Here is a 24,931-nt window from a genome sequence, read left to right as displayed (position 1 = left end):
TATGATACTGTTCTTACAAACGAGTTTGAGAGATCTTATTTCACGTGATAAAGCTGAAGTAATCTTGAATGTAGTGTAAATAAAAAATTATAATTTCAGTAAAAATATCCTTTTGTGGCTGACTATGTGGGGAAAATGTTGCTTACAAAACAATGAGAACTGAAGAGATGCTAGGCTGCGTCTGTCCTAGGAGACAGAGAACAGCGAGCACCGAGAGGAAAATTCCAGCACCTTTGTCAGACTGAAGGCCTAGGTAGCAATATTAGTATTTTGCTGCCAGGCAGACTGTATTTGCTGAATCAGAACATTGGACCAATCGTGGTTTGCTTTGTCTGAGTGTTTAGGTCGCAATTTGTTTAATTTCTGCACGGTAACCCTTTTCTAGGAAGGTATTGATGTACAGCTAAAAACTAAACACCTCTGGGTTAGCTCCCTGGGCTGAAGACAAACACATGCTTAAGTGACTTGCTGGACTTGATCCCAAGGGCCTGGTTTACAATTATGGCTCTGTTTCCCATTGCACTCGTGTTCTGTCATCAAATGTAGTGCTAGCCAGCATCTCTGCTTAATGATGTAGCCGTCCTGTCATTTTGCTCATAATTTGGAGTTGTGTTTCTTGCCCCGTATTTCTAGAAGCAGCCAACAAGGGACAAAGGCATTAACAGAGTATCTCCTAAATATGTTAAGGTGTTTATAGCGCTAAATCAGACAGAGGAATAGATGTTTACAAACCTTCTGGCTAGTTTTAAAATTGCGTAAATCTCCTGACTCCTGTTTTAGTGGGCACGGGACTGAGAATAGCAGTAAGTGGCACATCCATTGAAAGAATAACTTTTTGAAAGTAGTGGATTGTGCATCCTTGAGATGCTGTCTGGAAAAAGAAGGCTGTGAAACAGAGGAGAAAGCAGGTGGATGGATGCAGGAAGCAACAGGCTGTTCAGAAGAAAGAAGTGGCTTTCCCTGTTAAAACCGGAGTTGTGTCTTTTGGAGATGGATGTGACAGTTTGAGTAAGCAGGAAGTAAGTCAGCAATAAAGCAATCTCCCTTCCACACTGACATTTCCTTTAGAAACTGAGGAGGGAAGATCCAGATAAGCATGAATGTAACCTTCCAATTTTGTTTCTGCAATTATTTACAGAGTAATTAATGCAAAAGCTTTTGTTGCCTAAGAGAAGCATAAATCAATGGCTTCTGTCTAATAAAGATTGTGAGCGTGGTTTATTTACTTACTGCTGTTACAGACTGTCTAATTAGTGCTTTTAAACTGCATTCACAGTTCCTGTCTCTAGCTTGTCAAAATACATTCTTTGAAAGGAAATGCCAAATCCAAGGTTAAAAAAGTAACCAAACTTCTTGTGTCTGCAACCAGGTTTTTTTAGTGGAGACTGTGGAACTGTTCTTCCTTGGCTCCTGCTCCGTGAGATGAACTATGGAACATGCTCAAGAACACGAAGCATGTCTTGAGCAAACCCAGAGGTATTGTGTGGAGAGACCAATATATAACCAAGAGCTCTTGCAAGGACAGCTGCACAGACGAGAAAGAACACCTCAGACTTTAAGGCAGAAGATTGCACATTCTTGTCGGTAGGGTTTTTTGTCTTATCTTTATTTTATTGATTAGAAATATTCTAATTCTTAATTGATTCAAGCACATAGCTGGTAATCTCTTCAAAGAAACCTAAAAGATAAAAACACTAGTTCTACTTTGATTATTCAGCAAGACTGTGATAAAGTTGTATGTGTTTTTATATGTTCGTAATGTAGTTATATATTAAATGTTGGATAAATTTGTTGAATTGCCTTCATCAAAGTGCAAAGGAAAAATATGCAGGATAGGAATGTGAGGTATTAGTCAAATCATGTGACATGAATTCATAAGACCCAGAAAAATATCTGTCCTTTTTACATGGAAGTACTTATGGCCAGATTTGTGCTTCACATGATCCTTTCACGGAAGAAGAATGGAGATGTATGACAGCTGTGTAGAAATCTAAATTATTAAAAGACATAATAGAGGCATTCTGTAGCTTTTAACTAACTGCCTTGGAATCTAAGTATCATCTGATTAGACAGGTAATGTCTTTAACTGTGCAACTCTTGCTCTGAGGTACCAGAAGATAGTGAAGAGAAACTTATTCTAGTTAAGTTCTCATAGCTTTACGTTTATCCATGCTTCATTTGCAGAGTTGATTCAATTTCTTGCTAGAACCTTGTTCTGCAAGACAACAAATGATTTCTGCCTGACTGCTTGTCTGTAAAATATTCCTGTTCACGTGATTTGACATTTGGAGATTTGTTTTGGATAATGGAATGACCATTCTAATGGTAACGGCACCTAATTCCACCTCAAAAAACTTATCTGTCCTGAATAAAAAATATTGGATCAAAATCCTCCTGAGCTATGACTTCTTGTGATTCAGTCTGCTTAAACATGGAGAAGTGTGGATGACTGTAGTTCCTCTCACTTGTAGCCATAAGCTGCCTCACTATGCAATTTATCCCCTGAAAATTCAGAAATGTTAACAAATCTCTGCAGTTCTCTTGCAGTTCCCATACACAGAAAAGCATTTATATGATCCCAGTGTTATATTTTTACCCAAGGTTAAACTTTCTTATCACAGAACAATCAGTGTGATGCATGGCAGTACTGGATAGAGATATTTATTTCCTGGCTCTAGTCATTTGTCATGAGTCAGGGTTTCAAAAGGTTAATAACGCTAAGAGACACAAGGATCAGTGTTGCTGGCTTCAGTGCCTTTCCTTTCAGGGTAAAGAAGGGTTATGTTCTCAAATAGCCTTAAAGTGAGGCTATCAGTACCAGTGGTAGTAATAAGCATTAGTAAAATAATAGTTTTTTTAAAAAAAGCATAATAGTATAACATGTTATAATCAAAAAAAGTATAAAGCGCACAAATAGTAAATAAAAACAGGAAAAAGCATTGCAAAGTACTTTGAGTGAAAACTGCTATCAGAAAGCAAGTTATCCTCAGGGGATTGTTACTAGGAATGATCTCGGCAAAAAGTGCTGTGTGACTGCTCAATCATGCATGGAATTGAACCGTTTCACTTCCCACTTACCTCCAGCCTCACAAGACCGTGATTCTCTTCTCCAGTTCCATAAGGTTTGTGAACACCAACCAACATGTGATAAAGGGCTAAATTAACTGGAGTCATAGTTGGTTGTGCTTAAGCTTTGTCCAGAAATTATTGTCATCAGGGGTCTAAGCCTGCCTTTAATGGAGCTGTTTCCCTGCAGAGGGATGAAAGACAGTTTTTTCGACCTATTTGTCCCCTGCTAGTGTGTAACTTTTTCTTTCTGCTTTGTATTTTCAGTTGTTCTTCTAAGAAAGCCAAGTCTCATCTTTACAGTTTCTTACCAATTTTAAAATGGCTTCCCCGTTACCCAGTGAAGGAATACTTATTAGGAGACATAATCTCAGGTATAAGCACTGGGGTTATGCAGCTTCCTCAAGGTGAGTATCTCTCTGGATTTATTTATCCTCCTCTTCGCTTTTTCTGCCTGTGCTTTTATGGTAGTGCTTGGCTTCTTGAACAGGTCCCCATGAGAATAGGATGTGTATTTCAGGTGTGTACGTGGAGATCAGTACATTCTGCAGACCAGCCCATAATGATGATACCCTTAAAACTGCAAGTCAGTGATATGCAGCAAACTCTTGACAGAAGCTTATCCTGCTGGTCAATACCAACAGCTCTTGATGACAGAACAACTTTTCACAGTTTAAGTGCATGTCTAAACCTTTGCTGAATGCACCCAGTTATTTTCTGATCTTATCATCCTGAAAGTTGTAGCAAATTTCCTACAGAAGGTAGCAGTATCTAATAGATATATAGGCAGGCTTCCTACCCTGGTACGGCCCGCAGATTACTATCCATTATTGATTTTTCTTTTTGCAACAAGAAGTCCGAGGGCAATCAAGAGAGATTTCAGGGCCTTGGGGTGACTGGTTAGGGAATCAGGAGCACAAGTAGTGTTCCCTGTCCTTCCAGTTGCAGGGAATGATGAGGGAAGAAACAGGAAGAGCCAGCAGATCAATACCTGGCTCCGAGCCTGGTGTCACCGGCAGAATTTTGGGTTTTTTTGATGATGGGCTGGTGTACATGACACCAGGCCTGCTGGCAACAAATGGGGTACACCTGTGTCAAAGTGGGAAATGGATCCAGCTGGAACTTAATCTGACTACTGCCATAAAAGACAATAAAAAACGTTTCTATAAATATATTAGCAACAAAAGGGGCAACGAAGCTGGTGAAGGGTCTAGAGCACAAGTCTAATGAGGAGCGGCTGAGGGAGCTGGGGTTGTTTAGTTTGGAGGAGAGGAGGCTGAGGGGAGACCTTATTGCTCTCTACAACTACCTGAAAGGAGGCTGTAGCGAGGTGGGGGTTGGTCTCTTCTCCCAAGTGACAAGGGATAGGACGAGAGGAAATGGCCTCAGGTTGTGCCAGGGGAGGTTTAGGTTGGATATTAGGAAAAACTTCTTCACTGGAAGGGCAGTCAGGCATTGGAACAGGCTGCCCAGAGAGGTGGTGGAGTCTTCATCCCTGGAGGTATTTAAAAGACAGGTAGACGTGGTGCTTGAGGACATGGTTTAGTGGTGGACTTGGCAGTGATAGGTTAACGGTTGGACTCTATGATCTTAAGGGTCTTTTCCAACCTGAATGTTTCTATGAGTCTGTGTTTCAAGAGAGCATCTGTTGCACAGTAACCAAACTAAATTCAACCAGAGAAGAACATGCAAGAAACCAGAGGCTGATCCCTCTTTTTCTCTTAAGGCTAGAAGTCACCAGTTTAAGCTGGAACCATAGTAGTGGGCAATGATTTCCATGGTGCAAATAAATCAAAAGTATCTTCTATAACAAGACTGCAAATCTGTGGAATTTCTATTAAATTACTTGGAATTTTCACCCCAAGTGGAGCCTGGCCCTGAAGAAGGAGCAGGCTCTGTGGAGGATGAAGAGAAAACCAGTGTTCACTCTTCTGTTCAGCTTTTGGTGACTGGACCAGTGGAATCTTTTATTCAGCCTAACACCTTACTATCAGCAGTTTCAGAACTGCTATGGGGTTAGAAAGTGACAGCATTTTTATAGCAGCATTGTTATGGGGTGCCATCAGTGCTCTGGGAATGGCAACTTCGCGACAGCTGCTACAGTCCCAGTAGATTTCCCCACGAGGTCTTGGAGTAGAGGGAATTCTTGAATTTGTGCAGAGCACAGTCCAGAGGAGTCCTCAAGCTTAGGGTAATGCAATTAAGCATATATAAGCATTTTGCCTTATTTCACATTTCCACCTCACTCATTCCACTTTAGGCTGAGGCAGGTCTGAAGAATTAATCTGTAAATCCAAGAAGCCTAGATTTTAATAGGCATTAACCCATTAAAGCAATGGAATATCCTAATTTAGTCTGTGCAGTTGACTTCTTTATTTCTGTAGCTTCCTGAGTTTGTGCAATTTTTTATAATTAAGGATGTTTTTTTCTTATACAAATATAAACATCAGCTTATCTTAAACTGATAAGTAATGTGGTTAACTGTCAGGCAAATCTGTTTGACACAAGTGTTACCGGTTGTATACTGAAACACAGTTTGTGTGATGACCAGATAAGGGCACTAAAATTTAAGTGGTCAGCAGTGAACTTTATATTTAATTTTGTGACTTTGTTTTAAATTAAACATTATTCTTTCCTTCGGTGACTGCAGACATGCCCTTACACTGCTCCTAATCTTTCCCTTTCTAAAAAGACCAACGTTGAACTTTTATTTTTCTGGAACAGATGTAATTATAGCAAGCATGAGTTCAAAGAAGCCTGGGAATCATTCCAGGAAGAACTACAATGACCAGGATGTTTAAGCCATGAACTCCTGTCATGTCAATATCTCCTTATTTCCTTGGCACTGACAGCCTTTAAAAATGCCAGTACAAATGGAAAGGAAAAGGAATAAAAGGGTATTCAGATCAGTGACTTCCCATTGACCCCCCCCTCCTGGTTTTGAAACCACTGGGTTTCAGTTCTGGTCACTTGTACTGTTAGGTTCACCACCCTATTAAAGGGCAGGCGGTAGTAGTACAGGGTGGTCTGCTGATAGGCTTGGCATGAGAGGTAGCCCCTGGGGCAGAGAATGTATGTGGGATGATTTTCACAAGTACTTAATGAAAAGCTCATTGCTGCAAGAGAACAAACGATATCATCAGTCCAGTTCTGACGGGAATATGAATTCTTGGTTAGGACTCAGGCATTGCTTAAGGCATGAGCAAGGCCGTGTGAGCTGATACACTGCGCAAGAGTGCTTGGATGACACAGAAGTTCCCTTCCTGTTTTGGTTCTTTTGTTGTAACCTGGTGCTTTGTCTCTCAATTTAAAAATAAATTAATAGGGAGAGGTGGTTTTGAGTATCACTAGCTCTCCATGGTGGGTGAACCGTTGCTTCCTTTTGTGATTTGCACTGGACCGTTGAGCTTTTCAGTCCTAACTTGGACCAGTCTGCCCAAGTGTGGTAAGAACACACAGCTTCCTCATGAGTCTGCACTTGCAAAGGTGAATTGGAGAACCAAGCCAAGCCAGGATATCGTGTTTTCTTCTCAAGGCCCATTTGTTCAGTTCTGGTATCTAATTCTCATTAACGCAAGCTGTGTAGAACTGTTGATTTTGCTGGAACTGCTCGGGACAGTGGCACGCCATAGCACGTGGTGCACACGATTTGCTTGTGAGCCTGGTCCCATGATAAGCGCACACAGAGTCACGCAGAGGGGGAGCATCATGGGAGGTGTCCCTCCCCGGTGTCGCTTAGAGCTGCTCCCCCACAGTTCCGTTGTTGTGCTTGCCAGCCCCTCTACAAATAGGAATGGTGTGGATCATACTTCCACTGCGTGGAACTGGACAGGGCTTAATAATGAAAGGACTTCATCTTGGGGAAGAATACCAGACTGTATAAGCTCTATGACCTTACGGATTGTAAACAATGATTGTCTGCTTATTTTACATTTTGGAGCATGTTTTGCAGAAACATAAACTGTTATCTCATCCCACTCGTTCTGGGGTGAGGGAAGAGGGAAGTGTTTAATCAGTCATCGATTACCATGAAGATCATGTCTGATGAGAAGAGGAGGAGAAAAATCAAATGTGTCCCACTGGTTATGGGGTTTGGGGGTTTTGGGTGTTTCTAATTACATTCTTTGACAGATGAAAACAAAAGCACCAAAAAGTGTGGGCTATTAAGAAGTACTTCCAGCCACAAAGGCAAAACAATGAGTGCCCAGGTGCACAGATATACACACAGACATGCACGCACACACCTGCAGTGTCTGTAATTAGAGACTTCTAGTTTCCTGATTCAAACCATCAGGTTTCTAGGCACTGCCCTACAGTATTATATATATTAAAGAATATTCCCTGCAAGACTTCTTGTTTTTTACACCTGTGATATGTCACTAGATTTCCTGTTAGGTGAGTTCAGTTTTAGTAGGCTTGAATCCTTTTGCTTCAGATGGTTTCTTTCTGTTGTTTGCCTAACATACATATTTGTGTCTGTTTTCTAGGTTTAGCGTATGCTTTGCTGGCAGCTGTTCCCCCAGTATTTGGCCTATATTCTTCATTTTATCCTGTCTTTCTATATACTTTTTTTGGAACCTCCAAGCACATATCAATAGGTATATCTGTATGGATAACTGAAAGTCTGTGTGTGTGTTTAATAAAGTTGTAAAAAATAAAATTGGAGAAATAGAAAGTGTAGTTGTTTTCCATAAATTCAGACTTAAGTGAATAGGAGAAACACAAATGTATCAAACATTAGCAGTATTTTTTATTGTTAATTTGTCCATCCTACTTAGGAAGGAACAGAAGAACATGTTTTATTGGATTAGATCTAGAAACGTGTGCTGTGAACTCCTGAACTATAATTTCGTCACTGCAGTCAGCTGTCTCTGTGGCCAGGATGAATCTTTAATTTGCATAACAGAAACAGAGACAGAAAAAAAATTACAGTGTTTACTTACCATAGAGATGTATGTTCACCATCTAACTAGCTTTAATGGTGCTGAGTACTGGAGCAGATTTTGGGACTAAAAAATACAATATTGAGTTAGAAAACTCTATTATAGTTTAATTCCACATATCTTTTAATAAGAACCACTCCTAAAAAAAAAAAAAAAAAAAAAAAAACAAACAACACACCAGGTTTTTAACCAATTATTTTCCTCTCCCTCTTATTTCAGGCACCTTTGCTGTGATTAGTATGATGGTTGGCGGCGTTGCTGTGAGACAAGTGCCTGATGAAATTATTTCTGTAGGCTATAATTCTACTAATGTTACAGATTCCTTTGAATATGACAATCCTAGGGATGCCAGGAGGGTACAGGTGGCTGTGACTCTCGCCTTTCTTTCAGGAATTATCCAGGTATGTGCTTGCAGTTTGCTCTAAGGACAAGTTCAAATGCTGCTGCTAGACTTGCAGTTGCAAGGGGTGCTGGGTCATGGCAGATCCCTGGTCAATAGACTTGTGCTTCAGCACTGCACTGTCTAGAATACAGGCTGCTTCGTGGCAGCCACATAACAGAAGTGGGGAGGGATACACTGGAGGCAAGTCTTTGTCTGGCATCTTGGCTTGACTGGGGAAAATGGGACCTTCCCCCTTTCATTTTTTCCTATCCCATCAGAAAAAGTCAACCTGATGTTCTCTAATCTGTCCATAAATGCATACAAACACAGGTGTTTACCCATATCCCACATTGTACCTGCCAATGGCCTGGAAGATTTGGTGCGTTGATGGCTGCTTACTGAACTGTGGCTTTAGAAAGGCCAAGTTCAGGTTTGCCTGATCTGGCTTGGGCAAGAGGTGTCCTGTGGCCTGTCTGCTATATAGTGCTGATGTTCAGGCTCCAGTGGGAGTCACTAGGTTAATCTTCCTCTTCTTCATTAGTTGTGTTTAGGTCTCCTTCGATTTGGATTTGTAGCCATCTATCTAACGGAGCCTCTGGTACGAGGATTTACGACTGCTGCTGCAGTTCATGTCTTTACTTCTCAGTTAAAGTATCTCCTTGGCATTAAGACTAACCGATACAGTGGACCCCTCTCAGTTGTATATGTGAGTAACTACATTTACTAAACATGCACATTCTGCGTTGTCTGGATCTAGTACTTAAACCTTTTCCTATTTTTTTTAAATTATTTTGGCACTAAGTAGAATAATGCTTCAGTATTCAAAACTGGATATGAGGTCTTTAAGTGCCATAGCAATATATAAGCATCTTAAAGTGCAGCGTGGGTGCAACTTGATAGATCAGCATGGTCTGATGGGCAGATTTTAGGGTTCTGATAAATGTAGTTTTGTAATATGAACAGATAATTTTCATTGAAGCAAGTGTCTTGTACATCGTGGGAAAAGGTGCTGCTAAAATGTGTCACTGTAGACGAGACATGTTTTGCAAAGCTGGGAGATGTTATTCTCAGAACGCTGCCCAGTCTGTATGTCTTTAATTTCACACATGCTTCCTGATGGCAGTATCCTTCATTTCCTGTTTGTAAGCGGTTTTGTAGCGTGGTTGGACACAAAGTGCTGTATCATCATAAATGTACCTGTTCTTTAGATGAGGAGGAAAAACTATTTTGAAATAAGGACACTTAGTGTAAAACATTGCTATTTATCGAAGACCCTAAGCATTAAAACCGATTGTTCAGAGCATGTAGGGGATCCAGTATTTGACATAGCTCATAGCCTAATCTTCCACTCACCTTCTGTCTAACACAAAGGGATGCGAGAGGACAGAAGAAAAACCATGCAGTGTAAAGCTATGATTTGGTTAGTATGACTTAAGTAAAACCAAAAGCTCGTTACCTGCATTTAAAATCGACAGTTGTACTCTGAAAAAAATGTAATGGATCCCATGCAGCAAATTATTTATTTAAAGGGACATTCCTAATTGAAATCACAACCAAAGCTTTTTAAGTTTATATGAGCATTACTTTTCTTGCTGTTATGAACACACAGAGTTGAAATGCATCTGAATCTGGTTTGGCTGCCAGTCTAGGAAGCCCCAAGTTGTTATCACAAAACCAATGCTCTGATTTTGCAGACAAGAACTCCTGAGTGGAAGAATAGGGAAGATCTCAGATATCTGTGAAAACCCAAGCTTTTGAGCAGATTGATGGCTCAGCAATAACAAAGCTTCAGGATTTCAACTACATGGAGGCTATAGAAAATTACTTTGTGGGAATCTTTTTCTTGTATATTTGTGCAGGTATAACAAACCCTTTGGAAACAAGGCTGCGCTAATGATTAATTCTTAAATTTGCTGTTTATTTCACTAGTCCAGAAACCAGACATACTAACTGCCAGACAAATAAGAAGGAAGATATACATTCAAGATGTACTACCAGGACATCTTGAATGTATAGTACCTTGATAGTTGCTGTAATTTTCCTTCTGTCTAAGGAAGGGTATGTACATCTTCTTTCAAAGACCTCTCCAGAGGTCATTTATTTATTTTTATTTTTTTAAATGCAGTGGAAGAAGGAGGAGTAATTGGTAGGGGAATCGTGTACCCTCTAGTATCTTGTGTGTTCCAGCAAGCTTTCTTTCCTAACACCCTTTTAATAGCGTTTTCAACTAAAAGATGTTTGGAATTGTGGCCAGTTCAGCAGTGTTGCAAGATCACTGTTATTTAATCATATTGCTATGGTAACCTCAATGGTTGTATCAGGAGCTTTATCGTTTTAGACTGGTTTATGCAGCTCTAAGTAGATGTGACTTGCCAGAGAATATTTGAAGGTATTAGAAGGAGTTTGCATTTATTGCTTTCGGGTAGCTGCCAGTATGAAATACATGTGAAATGCTGAGGATAAGAGATGTGGTTTAGTTTAGACTTTTTCCCCCCTTTATAGTTTTTCTCCAAATTTTTGCCCCATTTGAGGAAGACTGATATTGTAAATGATTGCAAGTGCATCTCCCTCACTGAGATACTCTGAACTTGTGTCTTGTGGGAACAATGGGGATTTTGGTGAGGCACTGATTCACTGTGATTATAAATGCAGAATGAAAACACAGCTGAACAGCAATGTATAATTTGCTCTTTTGTGGCAAATCTCCATGAAGATTACATTTTCTTAAGAATAATTATGATACTTCTGTTGTGTTACAGAGCATAGCTGCTGTGCTGTCAAAAATAACAACAACCAATATTGCTGCATTGATTGTTGGATTAACGTGCATTGTTCTATTGTTGATTGGCAAGGAAATCAATCTGCGGTTTAAGAAGCAGCTCCCAGTTCCTATTCCTATGGAGATCATTGTGGTAAGCCAGTTGTGAAATTCTGTAGCTAAATGATAAAACTATTCTAAAGCTGTAGAAACTATCTCATTTTCTATCAAGTCTTATTGAGCTTTAGAGTAACATAATTCATTTGAGGCTTGATCCTGTTGAAGGTTTGGATACTCATAAGGTTAGGGACTGACATGCCCAGGTTTTAGGCATGAAGTCCCAAAGAAGAATTGAAAACGCAGTTAAACACCCACAGTCCCCTATGGCAATGGGCAGGTAGAGATTTGTTGTAAACCCCTCTCTATCTTGGAGTTTCAGCACCTGAATGATTCTCGGTGAGACATGCTGCTGAGTGGCATTTCCCACTTGGAGTCCAAGAGCTCAGAACCCCCTCCTGGAAGAAGGTGCTTACAGACGCCTGTTCCGGAGGTTCTGCAGGGTGTGCTTGCTTTTTAAAACGCAGTGACAGAAAAAAGAGCAGGAACCAGTGGGACTTAATACTTAACCTTCCTTTCTCTGTTTCTGAGACTGATAACTGACTGCAGCATTGATTCTGTTTCGAATGACTAGTCTAAAATACATGGATAAAGCAGACTATCTTAATACGCATGAAGCCCACATCTCAGATAACCTTTCACCTTTAAAAGTGGTTGGATTTAAAATGAGTTCTTGGGTAACGAGAGCTCTCAAACAACCTGCACAAAATCAGAGCTGAGAAAGGGAATAACTGAAGGTATGGGTACAATCTAGATAGAAGGAGCAAAGAAAAGGGATGCTGTTGAGAGATGAAGGAGGCGGTGTAATAGGGTATTTGATAGTAAAGCAAGAACAAAGCGATCTTACACCTGTTCCTTTCACTGCTGCTGCACCAGTTCTGTTTACAGAGAGCATGCAGGTTATGCACGTGAAAATATGGCAGTGCAGACGTCCTTGGCTTGTCCTTGCATTTAATTTCCCAATACACTATTCTGCCTGAACTTGGCTCAGGCAAAGAGAATTCGAGTGATTCAGATCATACTGTAGCGTGTTCCATTTAACTGTTTCCAAGAAAACTTCATAAAATCCCTGGGAGTTGAACATGATGGAGGGAAAATCGTGGTATTTCCTCCTTTTTATCTGCTTCTTTATCCCATAACTCTTAGAAAACTGATTGACAAATAAATGTAATCCCTTGTGTGTATTATTCATAATCAGCTAACTGTTATTGGTTCTTCAGGTGGCTTTATCTCTTTCTAGCTGATGCTTACAAATGTGTCTGTGGATTTTTAGGTAATTATTGGCACAGGAGTTTCAGCTGGAATGAATCTGAGTGAGTCATACAGCGTGGATGTTGTTGGGAGTATTCCTCAAGGGTAGGGATGATATATTCTTACTCAAACTATACCTTTTCCATATGGTATGTAGCTTTTATTATAGTAATTTGTAAATATTTATTTCATCTCCAAGGTTACGTGCACCAGCAGTTCCTGAGATTCAGCTCATCCCAGCAATATTTGTGGATGCAATAGCAATAGCAATAGTTGGATTTTCAATGGCTGTATCAATGGCCAAGATCTTTGCTCTTAAACATGGTTACACCATTGATGGGAATCAGGTAAAACTATTGGGGTTGCTTTGTTGAAAATTCTCAGTAGCACCTTTGTTACATAGTTAAAGTAGCATGGGATATTGGACAAAAATCAGGTTTTCTTTCATAGTGGAGTCAGGTCAGGTTTTTGACAGCCTACACATTTAAATGCCAGGAATTATTTCATGTTCTTCTGGCTGTGTTTTAATAACCAGTTTCACTTTTAGCTTCATTTAGGGAAACTTGCTTCTCTTAGACTTGGACATATGTATTAATATTAATTGTTGGGGCAGACATTACTTGGCCTACTGTCCCGATGGGCAGCTACTTTATCTCTGCTTTCTGTAATAGAGCTAAGCATAGAGTTCCCATGTGATAAATACAATGCCTTATGCATCAAAGAACTATTATCTAAGGTTTAGAAATTCCAATTATGTTTTATAGGGTGTGGTTTGTTTTTTTTTTTTTGATTCCCACCCATTGCAAATAGGCAGCTCATCATTTTCTGGGACAGCAATTGGCCCTGTCTGTAGTTAGCATTCTGATCATGATTTGAGTGATAAAGGCTGTGGTTAGGGACTCTCTAAAACTAAAACGATATGTCATCCTCACCTGCTCTGTCCTTCCTGTGCAATTTAGAATCAATATTGCAATTGGATTATTGGTTGATATCATTGTGGTGTCAAGGGAGACTGTTCATATGCTGTAACTCATTTCCTAGAGCAAGCATCTGACACAGCACAGATAGCTGTTCCCCCTTCTCAAAATGGCTGTCTTCTTCTGAGAGTAAATGGAGTTTAAATGACTTTTACCTACAGTGTTTTACATCTGGTCAGATGAACCTCATCCTTCGTATTATTGGTTTTTGTTACCCAAAGAGAGAAGAGGACAAATCTATAGCTGTGTGAATGGAATCAGTGCTATTTACGTTAGTTAAAGTAATCATCACAGACCTGAGTTAAGCATCTAGATCTTTTTCCTCAGGTGGTGCCAGATGCTCCTTCACCTGGATGTTAAACTATAGAACTCCTTGTCACCTGATGCAGCGCATGCTGGCTGTTCAAATGAGTCAAAAAAGGATTGTACAAATGCAAAGAGGAAAACTCATTGAGAACTATTGAAAACATATAATTCAAATTACCTCAGTTACAAATGGGGGTGCAGAGTAATCTGGGGAGGCCTCATTACAAGCAAATACTTTCTTAGGTGTCAGAAACACAGTACCGAGGTAGATGGAGCTCTGATCTTGCTCATGATAACAGTTCTTGCGGGATCTTCCTGATGAAACAGTGGGAAAACATTGGTTTTTTCATGTACAGCAATGGATCACCACCCATAGAAACAGAGCCCAGGCTGCTCTTGGTTCTAATAGTACTAAACAGATAGTTTAGAGTGGGATACAGGAGCAGTGTTTGTGTGAGAAACCATTTTCCATGTATATTCACTGGTAAAATTCAGGTTATCCCCAAGTTGAAGAAATCCTCAAAACAAGCAATGCTGCCATTCATTGTAGTTTTCAGTGTGACTCATTACAGTAACATTTGAGGATGGGAAATGTCTCGAACACTTCATCAGATGCTTTATTTAACAGATGATTTAACATGCATCAACTTGTGCATGTGTGAGAAACACAAGTATAAACTACAATAAGGTTGCTAGAAAGCACTGTAAATAAGATGTGGTTATTAATATGTATGGATAGCTCCAGCTTCATACAGTTGCTAGGTATAACTGCCTTTTGTTTTGCTCTATTGTTTAATGCAGGAACTTATTGCCTTGGGAATATGCAACTCTGTGGGGTCGTTTTTCCAAAGCTTTTCAATCACTTGCTCAATGTCTCGGAGTCTTGTTCAGGAAAGCACCGGTGGGAAAACTCAGGTATGTAAACTCAAATTTTGAGCTGAACAAAGTATGCTTTTTGGAGCTCCAAAGCTAAAGTCTGAAGCTTCACTAGATTGCCAGATTTCTCTGCCTGGGCCAGAAGGAATAACTGGAGTTTCCCATGTTCAAATCCAGGTTGGGCCAGGATAGCGGGCTGCTTGACAGTCGAAATGGATGAACTGAGTGAGAGGGATCAAAAGCCACTTGGAAAAACAGCCTTGTGGAAAGCATGAGAGGGGTTAGCTAATCAGTGATAGTGCCCTTTGGGGGCACTTCTTAATACTCTGACATCGTTTCTTGCTGCTTTTGTTCAGATTGCAGGTGCGCTCTCTTCAGTTATGGTTCTGTTGGTAATTGTGGCTATTGGATACCTCTTTGAACCACTTCCACAGGTAAGGGAGTTTTGCCCGTTAGGCATTGCGTCGTCAGTGAACAGAGGCCAGCGAGAATTGCTTAAAATAGAGATGGTGAGATCATTAGTAAGCACACACAGTTAGGCCTTGAACCTGAAACCTTTAAATTCTGTATGCTTTTTTGCTGTAAGTTAGACTAGAAATTAATAATATTTTGAAGAATCCGGCATGCTTTTTTGTTGTTGTTGTTTTTAATATTGGACATTCTGGACTCTGTCTTTAGAACATTAAAATGATACCTTCAAACAATTCCCCTTTGCAGCATAGGAATTCTGGGAAGAGGTTAAAAAAGTTATTTTCTTCTAAAGTAACAGCTCAGCTGGGAAAGGGTTGGGGCTAGGTGATGGCTCAGCATAATGAGTTGGTTTTGCTGCAGTTTTAATTATTTGTATAAAAATATATTTCTGTGAATAAATATTCTCACTTAAAAAGAAAAAAAGCTTGGTTCTGGGGCATGCATAGAATGATATGCAATTCCTGTGTGTTTGTTTTTTTTTTATAGGAGATGTACCTTGGGTTACACCTATATGACACTTGCAGGAAATGTTGCAGTATATTGTAGAGAAACTTGAATTTGAGATTATAGCCTAGCTGCTTCAGGCACCACAGGCACTGTAATTGCATGGAGCTCAGGAATATGTGATTTCTCTTGCCAGGAGAGAGTAAATCAAACTGTACCACTCTGGCTTGCCATTTCTGCAGCTCCAGTAAAAGCATATCTCCACTGAACTACTTGAAAAGTTGTTTGTTTAAATGGAACATCTGTTCAGTAGACTTGTATCAGTTGTACAAAGCACAGAAATATGGTTATTTTGATGCTTTGAAGTTTTTATTTGGCATTGGGTTTATTTTGCTTGTGAAAATTGTATTTGTGTTCTATTCCTAGACAGTGCTAGCTGCAATTGTAATGGTGAACCTGAAAGGAATGTTTAAACAGTTTGGAGACATCGCGCACTTCTGGAGAACCAGTAGGATTGAACTGGTGAGCAATACACAGCTCAGTGCAAATATTTTACTGTATTAAGTTTGTTGTTCCTCTTCTTCCTAACCCCCAAAAGAGGGTAGAAACTTATCAAGGAGTTACAAATTGGTGTTGCGTTGCAGATAAACATAAGACATGGAGCTCTAAGTACCCTAGAAGAGTGATTTGTTGCAGACAAGAATGTTTTTGTTGGTGTTCAACGACCTTTAACTCAGGTCAGAAGTAGTTTGGTTGCAGTAAAAGCAAAGCTTTTCCAGTGTTGCTATAGGAACTGCACTGAAGGCTGTGAGAATGTCAGAGAAGAATTTGAAATAGAGAGTAACAAAGGAAACTACTTGAAGGTATTTCCCATCTTTTAAGATAAACCAAAAACCTGGCTGGAGTGGGCCAGAACTAAGAGTGTATTTCAGGGAACAGTTTGGTGGCATTTTTCTCCTGGATTAACTGGCTAATGGCAGTAAGCGAGAGCTGCTTGCAGGCCTTGCGTAATTTTTTTTTTTTATCCTAAGGTATTTGGAGTCTGATGGTAACACAAGATTCCCTGGAGAACAGGACTTAACACATTAATACATGACAGTTTGTCAGATGTTATGTTAGTGCGCCTTGAGATGTTATGCCCTTCTGAAAGGTTAAGGTAATTAACAGTCTGCTATCATGATGGATTACATTATAGCCTATCCCTGAACAGAAGGGCTACATAGGTTTTGAGGCTGAATTATGCTATTGTTTTTGCTGGTAACAGAAAAGGATGCATAATAATTCGGAGCTTTTCTTTGTTTTAGGCCATCTGGGTGGTAGCTTTTCTAGCTTCTCTTCTCCTGGGACTAGACTACGGTTTGCTTACTGCAGTAGCGTTTGCAGTGATAACCGTTATTTACAGAACACAAAGGTCAGATTTCTTCTTTATCAAAATTAGTGTTTGCTGATCTTCTGTGTGGTTTTGTTTGTTTAAGGACTGCAAAGAAGCAGAAGACCTTTCCAACCTCTTCAACTGACCTTTCCAACCTCTTCAACTGCATGCAGCATCGAATCTGCTTCATAATGTAGATCATGACCTGTGGCTCTGATCCAGGGTTCACATTTTATTTTTCTGAGAACAAAATTTCTAGAGGGCATGAAACTTGCAATTTCAATGATAAACAGAAGATTTTTGATTTCTTATATTGGTTAACCTTCTTGTTTACTTTTTTTAATGCCTAGAGTTCAGAAATTCAAATCTGCTTGATGCTAGTTTCAGTAAATGATTACATTTTGTGTGCACTAATTGTCACAGTCAAGCAGAAGTTGTATTAGGTTATCACTAGATGGATGTTTAGGTATTTTATAAGAAAGTTCTAATTCATCAGAAAATTGTGCCTGCCTTCTCGTTTTTTAGATCACTTCTCCTCTCTCCCCATTCAAAGTGACAAAGTTTTTACTGTGAAGCTTTCCAGGTCTATAGCAAAATGATTTTTTGCATGTGTGGATAGGACTGTTACGTCAGGCTTCTAGGCTCAAGGTCTGGGATATCTAGGTGGAAAATGCGTAAAAGTGTTGGTCTCAGTCTGCATTGGAATGAAACCAAATTCTGAGATTTCCACTCTGCATTAATAAGAGTATTTTTCTGCCATCTCTATACTTTTTTTTTTCTTGCAAACAGAACAGTAATGTACTTTGCTGTCGCACTGCTTGCGAGTTGGAAATATTCATCTTCTCAGGCACTGTCCTGGGAGCAGAGTGGCTCTTTGAAATTGCAGCATGTTTTCTGCCAATATGAGTTTCCATATTTGCAAGATAGTCAATGGAGTTGCACCACTTCACACTGAAGAGAATTTGCCTTGTACCTTTTCATGCTTTGGCCCATGCTTTTCAGAAAATGACAGCATTACAGTGCTAAGTTTCTAAATTGTTTTTGCATTGACAGTAGCAAACTTGTCTAGTCACTAAATGGCCCCTTTATTATGTTCCTGCCATAAACTGCCCACTGCATTTGACTGCATTTAGATAAGCCTGTACCAGACAGGCACTGCAGAATGACCATTTAAAATAAGTTGCAATCTGTATTGAATACTTACTTTTCCACTTTATAAGTGATAATACTGAAACATTTGCTTCCATTTCTCTCTAGCCCTCAATACAGAATCCTTGGTCGGATTCCCGACACTGACATCTACTGTGACGTGGAAGAGTATGAAGAGGTAGGAGTGTGTTCTTCTGTGTTGAAGAGTTTTATGTAGTGGAGCAAAGACAACTGTGGCAATTCGCTGCTTAGCTGTGCCATACTGCACATATAGTGCTGCCTGCGTGTTCACCGGTGTTGACGGGGAGGAAAATAAATTTAATTTAGTAGTAAAAGCTGTTTTGTTCAAAATGCTAGCTTTTTGCACTGCATGTACATTTGACCAGGAGGTGATCAAAAGTAACCTTCACACTAGTTTCATTGTACTAGCTTGTACAAAATAGTAAGGTTTATAGGAATACCACTGCTAAACCTGCTATATACACAAGTGCATGCAAGGTCACCTTCCGTACTTGTGTGGCAGTATTGCAGGAAATCCATGGAACCCAGGACCCAAACTGATCTGTTCTTCAGAACTGCACAGACTGTTAAAAGTAGCATCTCCCTGCCTCCACCCATTCCCTGCTCATTAAATATACATAATTAATGGCACAATTGCTCGCTATGCACTTAGCTTTTTATAAATGCCATTTTGTTCAACCAAAAGTCCATTAAAGCAGTACGTTTTGTCAATATAATGGACATAAACATGCTGTATTTATTAAAAAACAGCAACTACAATTCTCTGCGCGCTCTGCCGTGTTTTCAGAGACGCTGCCATGAAGCAGCATCCCCCTTTGCTAAGGAACCAGTCTGTAAAAACCTATGTGAAAAGATGGTGCTGCCATCTGAAAACATTCTCTCACCAGCAGTTCTCCTTTGAATACGATACAAAGCGAAAGGATATGTGGGCCTGTTTATAGCTGTCTGCAAAGAAGAGGAGAGTCCATTTTTGTTATACTCAATGCAGTTAGCATTTCCTCCTCCTGTTTAAGGACGGGGTTGGCAGCATATGGCAGGCTGGATCTCTGCTGCTGGCCGGGTCATTTGCATGTAAAATGTCAGAGTGCAGCCTGTTTAGAGATGACTTCCTTTAAAGAAGAGGAAGAAAGTGATATTGAGACCTGAAGGCCTGTTAAAGAACAAAGATTTGAAAGGGAAGGCAAGAAAGAAAAAGAGAAAGAAAGAGAAGGAGAAATTAGTTATTATGCCTGTAGAAAGAGAGGCTGAAGGGAAGCATTCCTAGATCTGCATAACTTCCTAATGTTAATACCAGCTGCAGATGCCAACGTCAGAGAACTGCAAATACATAATTCCTTTTTATAGCTGTACATTTCATTCTTATAAAGAAGGAGAAATGTTACATGGCTTTGATTGTGTGCAACATGGCACTGGGAAGGGTGGAAGTTCTGATCTTCTGACTGGCTTTGCTCACAACAGTGCCGAACTTCTTTGCTTGATGCATGCTGATAGCCATTCAGGGTTGGCTGTTGGGCTGCATGTTCATGTGTCTTGTGATCACACAGGTGCTTTTCTTCTAGAGCAGGCAATACTTAACTGTGCACATCCACTATTCTATTCCTTAGGTTAAAGAATATCCTGGGATAAAAATATTTCAAGCTAATGCATCACTTTATTTTGCCAATAGCGAGTCATATACAAGTGCACTGAAGAAAAAGGTGAGTAAAGCACATTCTTTAATGTCTGTGTCTTGAAAATTCAAACTGGCTTCTGAAATATGCTCATCTTTCAGCCTTTTTAGTGTAGCCCCTAGCACAATGTTTCTCACCCTGTGCCCTGGTGATCACTGAAAGTGACAAGGTCACCCTCCAGCCAACGGCAGATCATCTTAGGAAGCAACAACGTGGTGGGAGGGAATAAACGGACAAAGTGCAGCTTAATACTGACCGCTTGGGAATGGCGAGTCTGGTGGTTGCAGAGCACAAACTGGTCAAACACTTCGTTTTTTTTTTTCAGAAGGAAATAAGTAGTTGCTGAACTGAAAACAAAATGTCTGGGAGTAAAAGCTTCCTTTTTGGGTGACAAACCTTACTGGAGTGTAAGACTGTGGAATACTGGGCATTTAATGCCTCTCATGAGCAACAAATTACCTGCATACAGAGTGTGCCTCACCTCCTGTCTAACCCGTGTTTGACTGGGTGGGAATGGCAATAACAGAAGGAGCTAAGGGCAGAACTGCCGGACCCGGTAGCAATTGCACCCTTACTAACTTCTGAAAAATTTTTCTGTAGCTCCCATGATGAGTCTTACACCGAACAGGTGGGTGGTACTTGTTGTCACAAAGCAAGAGGTAGTAGTGATTTACATCCAGACGCACTTCTCTCCCCTTTGCTCTCTGCACTCGAATCAGCATTTGGTTGAAACATGGCACTCTCTGATTTCAAGAAAAGAATGTGATGCATCTCTTCCTCATCTTGTTAACACAGTGCTTGCCAAGATTATTCCTTCTTACTTTTTACTGTTCTCACCCCCACCAAGGGAAGCTGACCAATGCAGGCTTGTGTTTTAAATTTATGACGGTGATGAATTCAGTGCTAATTGGTACTGCACTGTCACCCTAACAAGCTGAATCTCCTCTGATCGTGCTTTCTTTTCATGACAGACTGGAGTGGACCCTTGTGCCATATTAGCAGCAAGGAGAAAAGCCCAGAAGAGGCATGCCAGGGAAATAAAGGCGGCAAATCAACTCCGAAAGAAAGCTGTATTGAAACTAGTGAATTCTTCGGTAAATATTTACCTCTGCTTTATCAGCTAACACGGTGCTTTCTGGTGTTACAGTTCTTGTTTATACAAGGTACAGAGTGCTACTTGGGTAGGAAGGCTTAGGGAGCAAGCACCGTGCAGTGTGGACAGGCTGCTGCGGGAACAGCGGTCAGGATCAGAGGCTCGTGGCTGGATTGGAGAACGGTGTTGAACCTTGATTACACTCAGGTAGCCTGTAGCGGAGCAGAGCCTTTCCACGCTGTCTCAGCAGTGGTGTTGGCAGAAACTGGAGGGACCCTACCTACCAGAAATAGGATATAATAAAAGTAACGCAAATTAGCAGCCCCTGTAATAAGAAGGTGTCATCCGCGCTGCTGATCCTGGTGTGGTTAAGTGAGGCAGGTACACTGAGAAGGGCTGTTTGAAACACGCTTGTGCTTTCGTGCATGTTTAAATTCACCCCCACGGTGGGAGCTGGTGTGTGCTTTTTACCATGGGGAGCCAAGCAAATGCCTAACTTAAGAGCCCGATTGCTTCTTTTGAATACGTAGGCCCTGACAGGATCAGCAGGGATAAGGCAAGGAAAGGGAGTAACAACATAGCAGCAGGTGTCGGTGTTTGAAGGAAACGGGTAATTCCCTCCGGAGATAACAGCTGGAAGCTGCTTGCATGTGACTGTAGAAAGGCTGGGCCTAAGAGAGGAAACCTTCCTACACATAAGATACGGCAGTACGTGTGCAGGTACAGCCAGTTTCTGCAACGGTTAGGAGCCGCACACCTTTCAAAGGCTGAAAGAACAGATGAGTACGGGGAGGAAGGGGATCTACGCTGGAAAAGCTTTAGCTGTCATTAAGCTTTATTTATCTTCTCTCCCAGACTAACGACGTGGAAGCAAGTGTAAAACACGAGATCGCAAATGATGAGTTACCCGTAAATGGAAAATTTGCATCTGCAGATGCTAGTGCACAAGACATGTCTCCTGATGAGCATGAACACTTTGTGGAGCCCAAAACAAACATCCACTCTTTAATTCTGGATTTTACCCCAGTGAACTTCGTGGATTCAGTTGGAGCAAAAACATTAAAATCAGTAAGTGGGGCTTTTCCCCCCAGAAAAAAACATAGAAAACTTGTGAGGTACCAAACAGGGAACCTGTCGGCATGAGGCATAAATGCCAGCTCAAGTACAATCCAGTATCTCACCTCATCACAGCTTTAATTCTGTAACTCTGTAAGTTTTAGCTGAATACTGGGGAATGTGGACTGTGCAGCTTTCACAGGAATTGGCTTCTTCCAGAGCTGTGATGCATACCTGCGTTTAATTTCAGTTTAACTCTGTTGCAGATTATCAAAGAATACAAAGAAGTTGGCGTCTGTGTCTATATTGCCAGCTGCAGCGGTGAGTTGAGGTTTGGTTGTGTGTGTGTGTTTTATGGGAGAGATTGTGTTTTATCTCTTTCCCTCTGGCCCCAAATTTTCTGCTGCCAGGTGCCTCAGTAGTATTAGCACTTACTTCACGTAAAACTGGATTAAAATTGGATTTGAGGAGAGCCTTCACTTTGGTGAAGGTAGAGCACTGACATAACGAGTTCTGTGAGGACTAGAGCCTGCTTCCATGTATTCCAGCTGGCAAATTGTAAATGCCACACCAAACTTTGTATCTTGAAATTGTTCTAATAACGTAATAAGGAGAAAAGCCTGCGGCATTCCAAGTTTCTGATATTTGGAATTAGAGCATCTTCTGCTGAGAACAGGCCTCTGTGTATGTCTGGAGAAGAGACTTACCCATTTGGAGTAGAAGTAGCATGTGGTCCACCTGGCTATTTTAAATGTTTTAAGTAATAACAAGTAAGAGAATAAGTTGTCGTCTTCTTCCTGAGATACCGTTGTCTTCCATCATCGTACTTCAGTTTGTGCAGTGATGCCATGTTTGGTTTTTATTTTGTAGGCCCTGTTATGAACGAGCTGACCAGGCTGAATTTTTTTGATAACGCCGTAACGAGAGAGTTGCTGTTCCACAGCATTCATGATGCTGTCCTTGCTTGCCAAGGGAAAGACGGCTCTGCTTCCCAGACTGACTTTGACCTCTGAAGAGTGGCATCGAGCAGAACAGAAGCCAGATTTATGCTGATGGAGACTCTTCCTCAATATTTAATAATTTGCACAGTTTAAAGAGAGCCTAAGGCTGTTTGTATCTACGGGTATAGGGCAGTGCTGCTTTTCTGTAGGAAGAGTGGATAAGGAACTGGAAGCCTTCATGCTCTTGAATTTTTTTCCTTCAATCAGGGTATAGCCTTCCAACGACATACAAGCACAAAATTATGCAAGACAAGACAGTTCAGTGTATTCTGCTACAGTCAGAATCCGATAGACAAGGTGACATTCCTATTCCTGTTGAGAAAATGGGCACTTTAACTCACTACGAGGTGGGATCTTGCAGGAAATAACCGTTCTGCACTTGCAATGCACTGTACCAGTGTCTTTAAAGAACTTTCTTAGATGACTTTTAAAGCCTGATGTCAACATCTGCGTACAACAGATTCATATAAATGATAATAATCTGCTAGCTGGATTAATGAATTCACACTGGTGGTGTTTAGCTGCTACTCTTTTTAAACCTGGATGGCACAGTTATTTTTTTAAAATATCTAACCTGTGTCAACTGTACCAACTCTTCATTGCCTGAACATTTTCACTCTTAAGTGAACCTCAAATTAGAAACTTGTTTAATTATTACATTACCCATGAGGTACTTTCACTGCCAAGATCTAGTTGTGCTTTCTAGAAAAGAATAAAGTTGATTTTAAGCTAAAATTAGTTTAGCTTCAAAGTCTGAAGACAAAACTGGTTTAAAGCAGGCGTGAAGCCTGTTAAAATTAAATTCAGAACTGATGCCCTCTATGCAGCCTCTTTAAGCTGGAATAAAAACGTAGACGAGGTCTAAAGTCTCAATGGTCCAAAAAAAAGAAAAAAGTACTTTTCTGTTGCCTGAGATACCTTCCTACCAGCAGTCTTGCTTCTGCCTCAACTTGCAAGTGCTTTGAGAAATAGATTTCAGTAGAACTCAAAAATGTTACGTGGTTGGGTTTTTTAAAAGAAAGAGTAGTGTGGGGTTTTTCTGTTGTCTTCACAACCTGGCTGCCACGGTACCGACTCACTGTAGATGCGAGCTGAAAAACATGGAAATGTAATTCAAGCAAAAGAATAAAATCTTCAATGCCTGTATTTCCCTAACAGCAATCGCTACGCATCTGAGCAGGAGCAGGCACCCTAAAGCGTCTCCCTGTAGGTTATTCCGACAGCAGAGGGGAAGGGGAGCTCAGTGCACCCTCAAATCAAAGGTCCTGTGCGCAAGGGAACTCGAGCGACTTCCTCTCCTCTGAATGCAGACCTTGGTACTCTCGTTTTGCTTCGGGCTCTGCGTGATTAATGCTTGCTTCAGATAAACCAAGCGTCCCAAGAACTGGGGCAGTTGGGGAAGATGTTTTCTTTCCTCAGCCTCCCCTGCCAATAGGGATAGGAAGCTTTCTGCATCAGAAATTACTGCTTAGCTGGAGTTCTAAGGATGAATTGAATGCATGTTAACACATTGTGTGTGTTCGTTTAAATGACTTTTGGTACATTTTATAATGTTAATTAGTTTAACAAGGCTTTGTATCTACATACAGTATATTTTTCTACTTTCAGCTTGTCGCAGCTTCAGTTTTTAACTACATACTCTCTTCAGTTCACGTCAAAATCCTGTCAACTTCTGAAATAAAGTGATGATCATGACTTGTCACAATTTTCCACTTTGTCTGGGTGAGCCCCTGTGTGGGACAAGTGCCTGTTGCGAAGGGGTGGGCTGGGAAGGGTCGCCCCCTCCGTGCGGGTCCTGCGGGCTGCTCGGGGTCCTGCTCCCCACCCTCCTGGCTCCCTCACCTGCAGGAAGCCCTCTCCATGCCAGGCCTCACACTATTACTGCTGCATTCCCCAGCCTGGCAGCAAGAGCTGTGCTCCCGGGAGCTGCTGAAATGCCGGGCTGAAAGCCTCTGCCCCAGAACATCCTGGATCCCGG

At 40.8% G+C, this 24,931-nt stretch overlaps 1 protein-coding gene across 6 annotated transcripts in view; it reads left to right on the top strand.

The window, feature by feature from the left end:
- The window catches only part of SLC26A5 (solute carrier family 26 member 5), a 37,362-nt gene extending 12,714 nt beyond the window's left edge, over nucleotides 1–24,648 (top strand). For 4 of the 6 annotated variants that reach the window (XM_087767873.1, XM_087767874.1, XM_087767876.1 and 1 more), the window contains 18 exons: nucleotides 1,370–1,584; nucleotides 3,334–3,473; nucleotides 7,554–7,664; nucleotides 8,229–8,410; nucleotides 8,933–9,097; nucleotides 11,151–11,303; nucleotides 12,540–12,622; nucleotides 12,717–12,864; nucleotides 14,602–14,715; nucleotides 15,033–15,110; nucleotides 16,018–16,113; nucleotides 16,896–17,002; nucleotides 18,221–18,290; nucleotides 19,738–19,830; nucleotides 20,775–20,897; nucleotides 21,752–21,964; nucleotides 22,219–22,273; nucleotides 22,823–24,648. In XM_087767873.1, the coding sequence (XP_087623999.1) occupies nucleotides 1,430–1,584; nucleotides 3,334–3,473; nucleotides 7,554–7,664; nucleotides 8,229–8,410; nucleotides 8,933–9,097; nucleotides 11,151–11,303; nucleotides 12,540–12,622; nucleotides 12,717–12,864; nucleotides 14,602–14,715; nucleotides 15,033–15,110; nucleotides 16,018–16,113; nucleotides 16,896–17,002; nucleotides 18,221–18,290; nucleotides 19,738–19,830; nucleotides 20,775–20,897; nucleotides 21,752–21,964; nucleotides 22,219–22,273; nucleotides 22,823–22,965 (2,229 nt within the window). In that variant the 5' untranslated portion in view covers nucleotides 1,370–1,429 and the 3' untranslated portion in view covers nucleotides 22,966–24,648. Of the gene's footprint in view, nucleotides 1–999; nucleotides 1,020–1,369; nucleotides 1,585–3,333; nucleotides 3,474–7,553; nucleotides 7,665–8,228; nucleotides 8,411–8,932; nucleotides 9,098–11,150; nucleotides 11,304–12,539; nucleotides 12,623–12,716; nucleotides 12,865–14,601; nucleotides 14,716–15,032; nucleotides 15,111–16,017; nucleotides 16,114–16,895; nucleotides 17,003–18,220; nucleotides 18,291–19,737; nucleotides 19,831–20,774; nucleotides 20,898–21,751; nucleotides 21,965–22,218; nucleotides 22,274–22,822 lie in introns of those variants that run through there. The other 2 variants (XM_087767877.1, XM_087767878.1) reach the window with 2 other exon arrangements.
- Nucleotides 24,649–24,931: the final 283 nt, after the last annotated feature.

This window comes from Nipponia nippon, unplaced genomic scaffold (genome assembly GCF_047370975.1).
Source record: "Nipponia nippon isolate SJK-2023a ecotype South Korea unplaced genomic scaffold, ASM4737097v1 scaffold_3, whole genome shotgun sequence".
Lineage (NCBI taxonomy): Eukaryota > Metazoa > Chordata > Aves > Pelecaniformes > Threskiornithidae > Nipponia > Nipponia nippon.
Note: the sequence above shows the minus strand (reverse complement) of the source record. Positions and strands in the feature narration are given on the sequence as shown.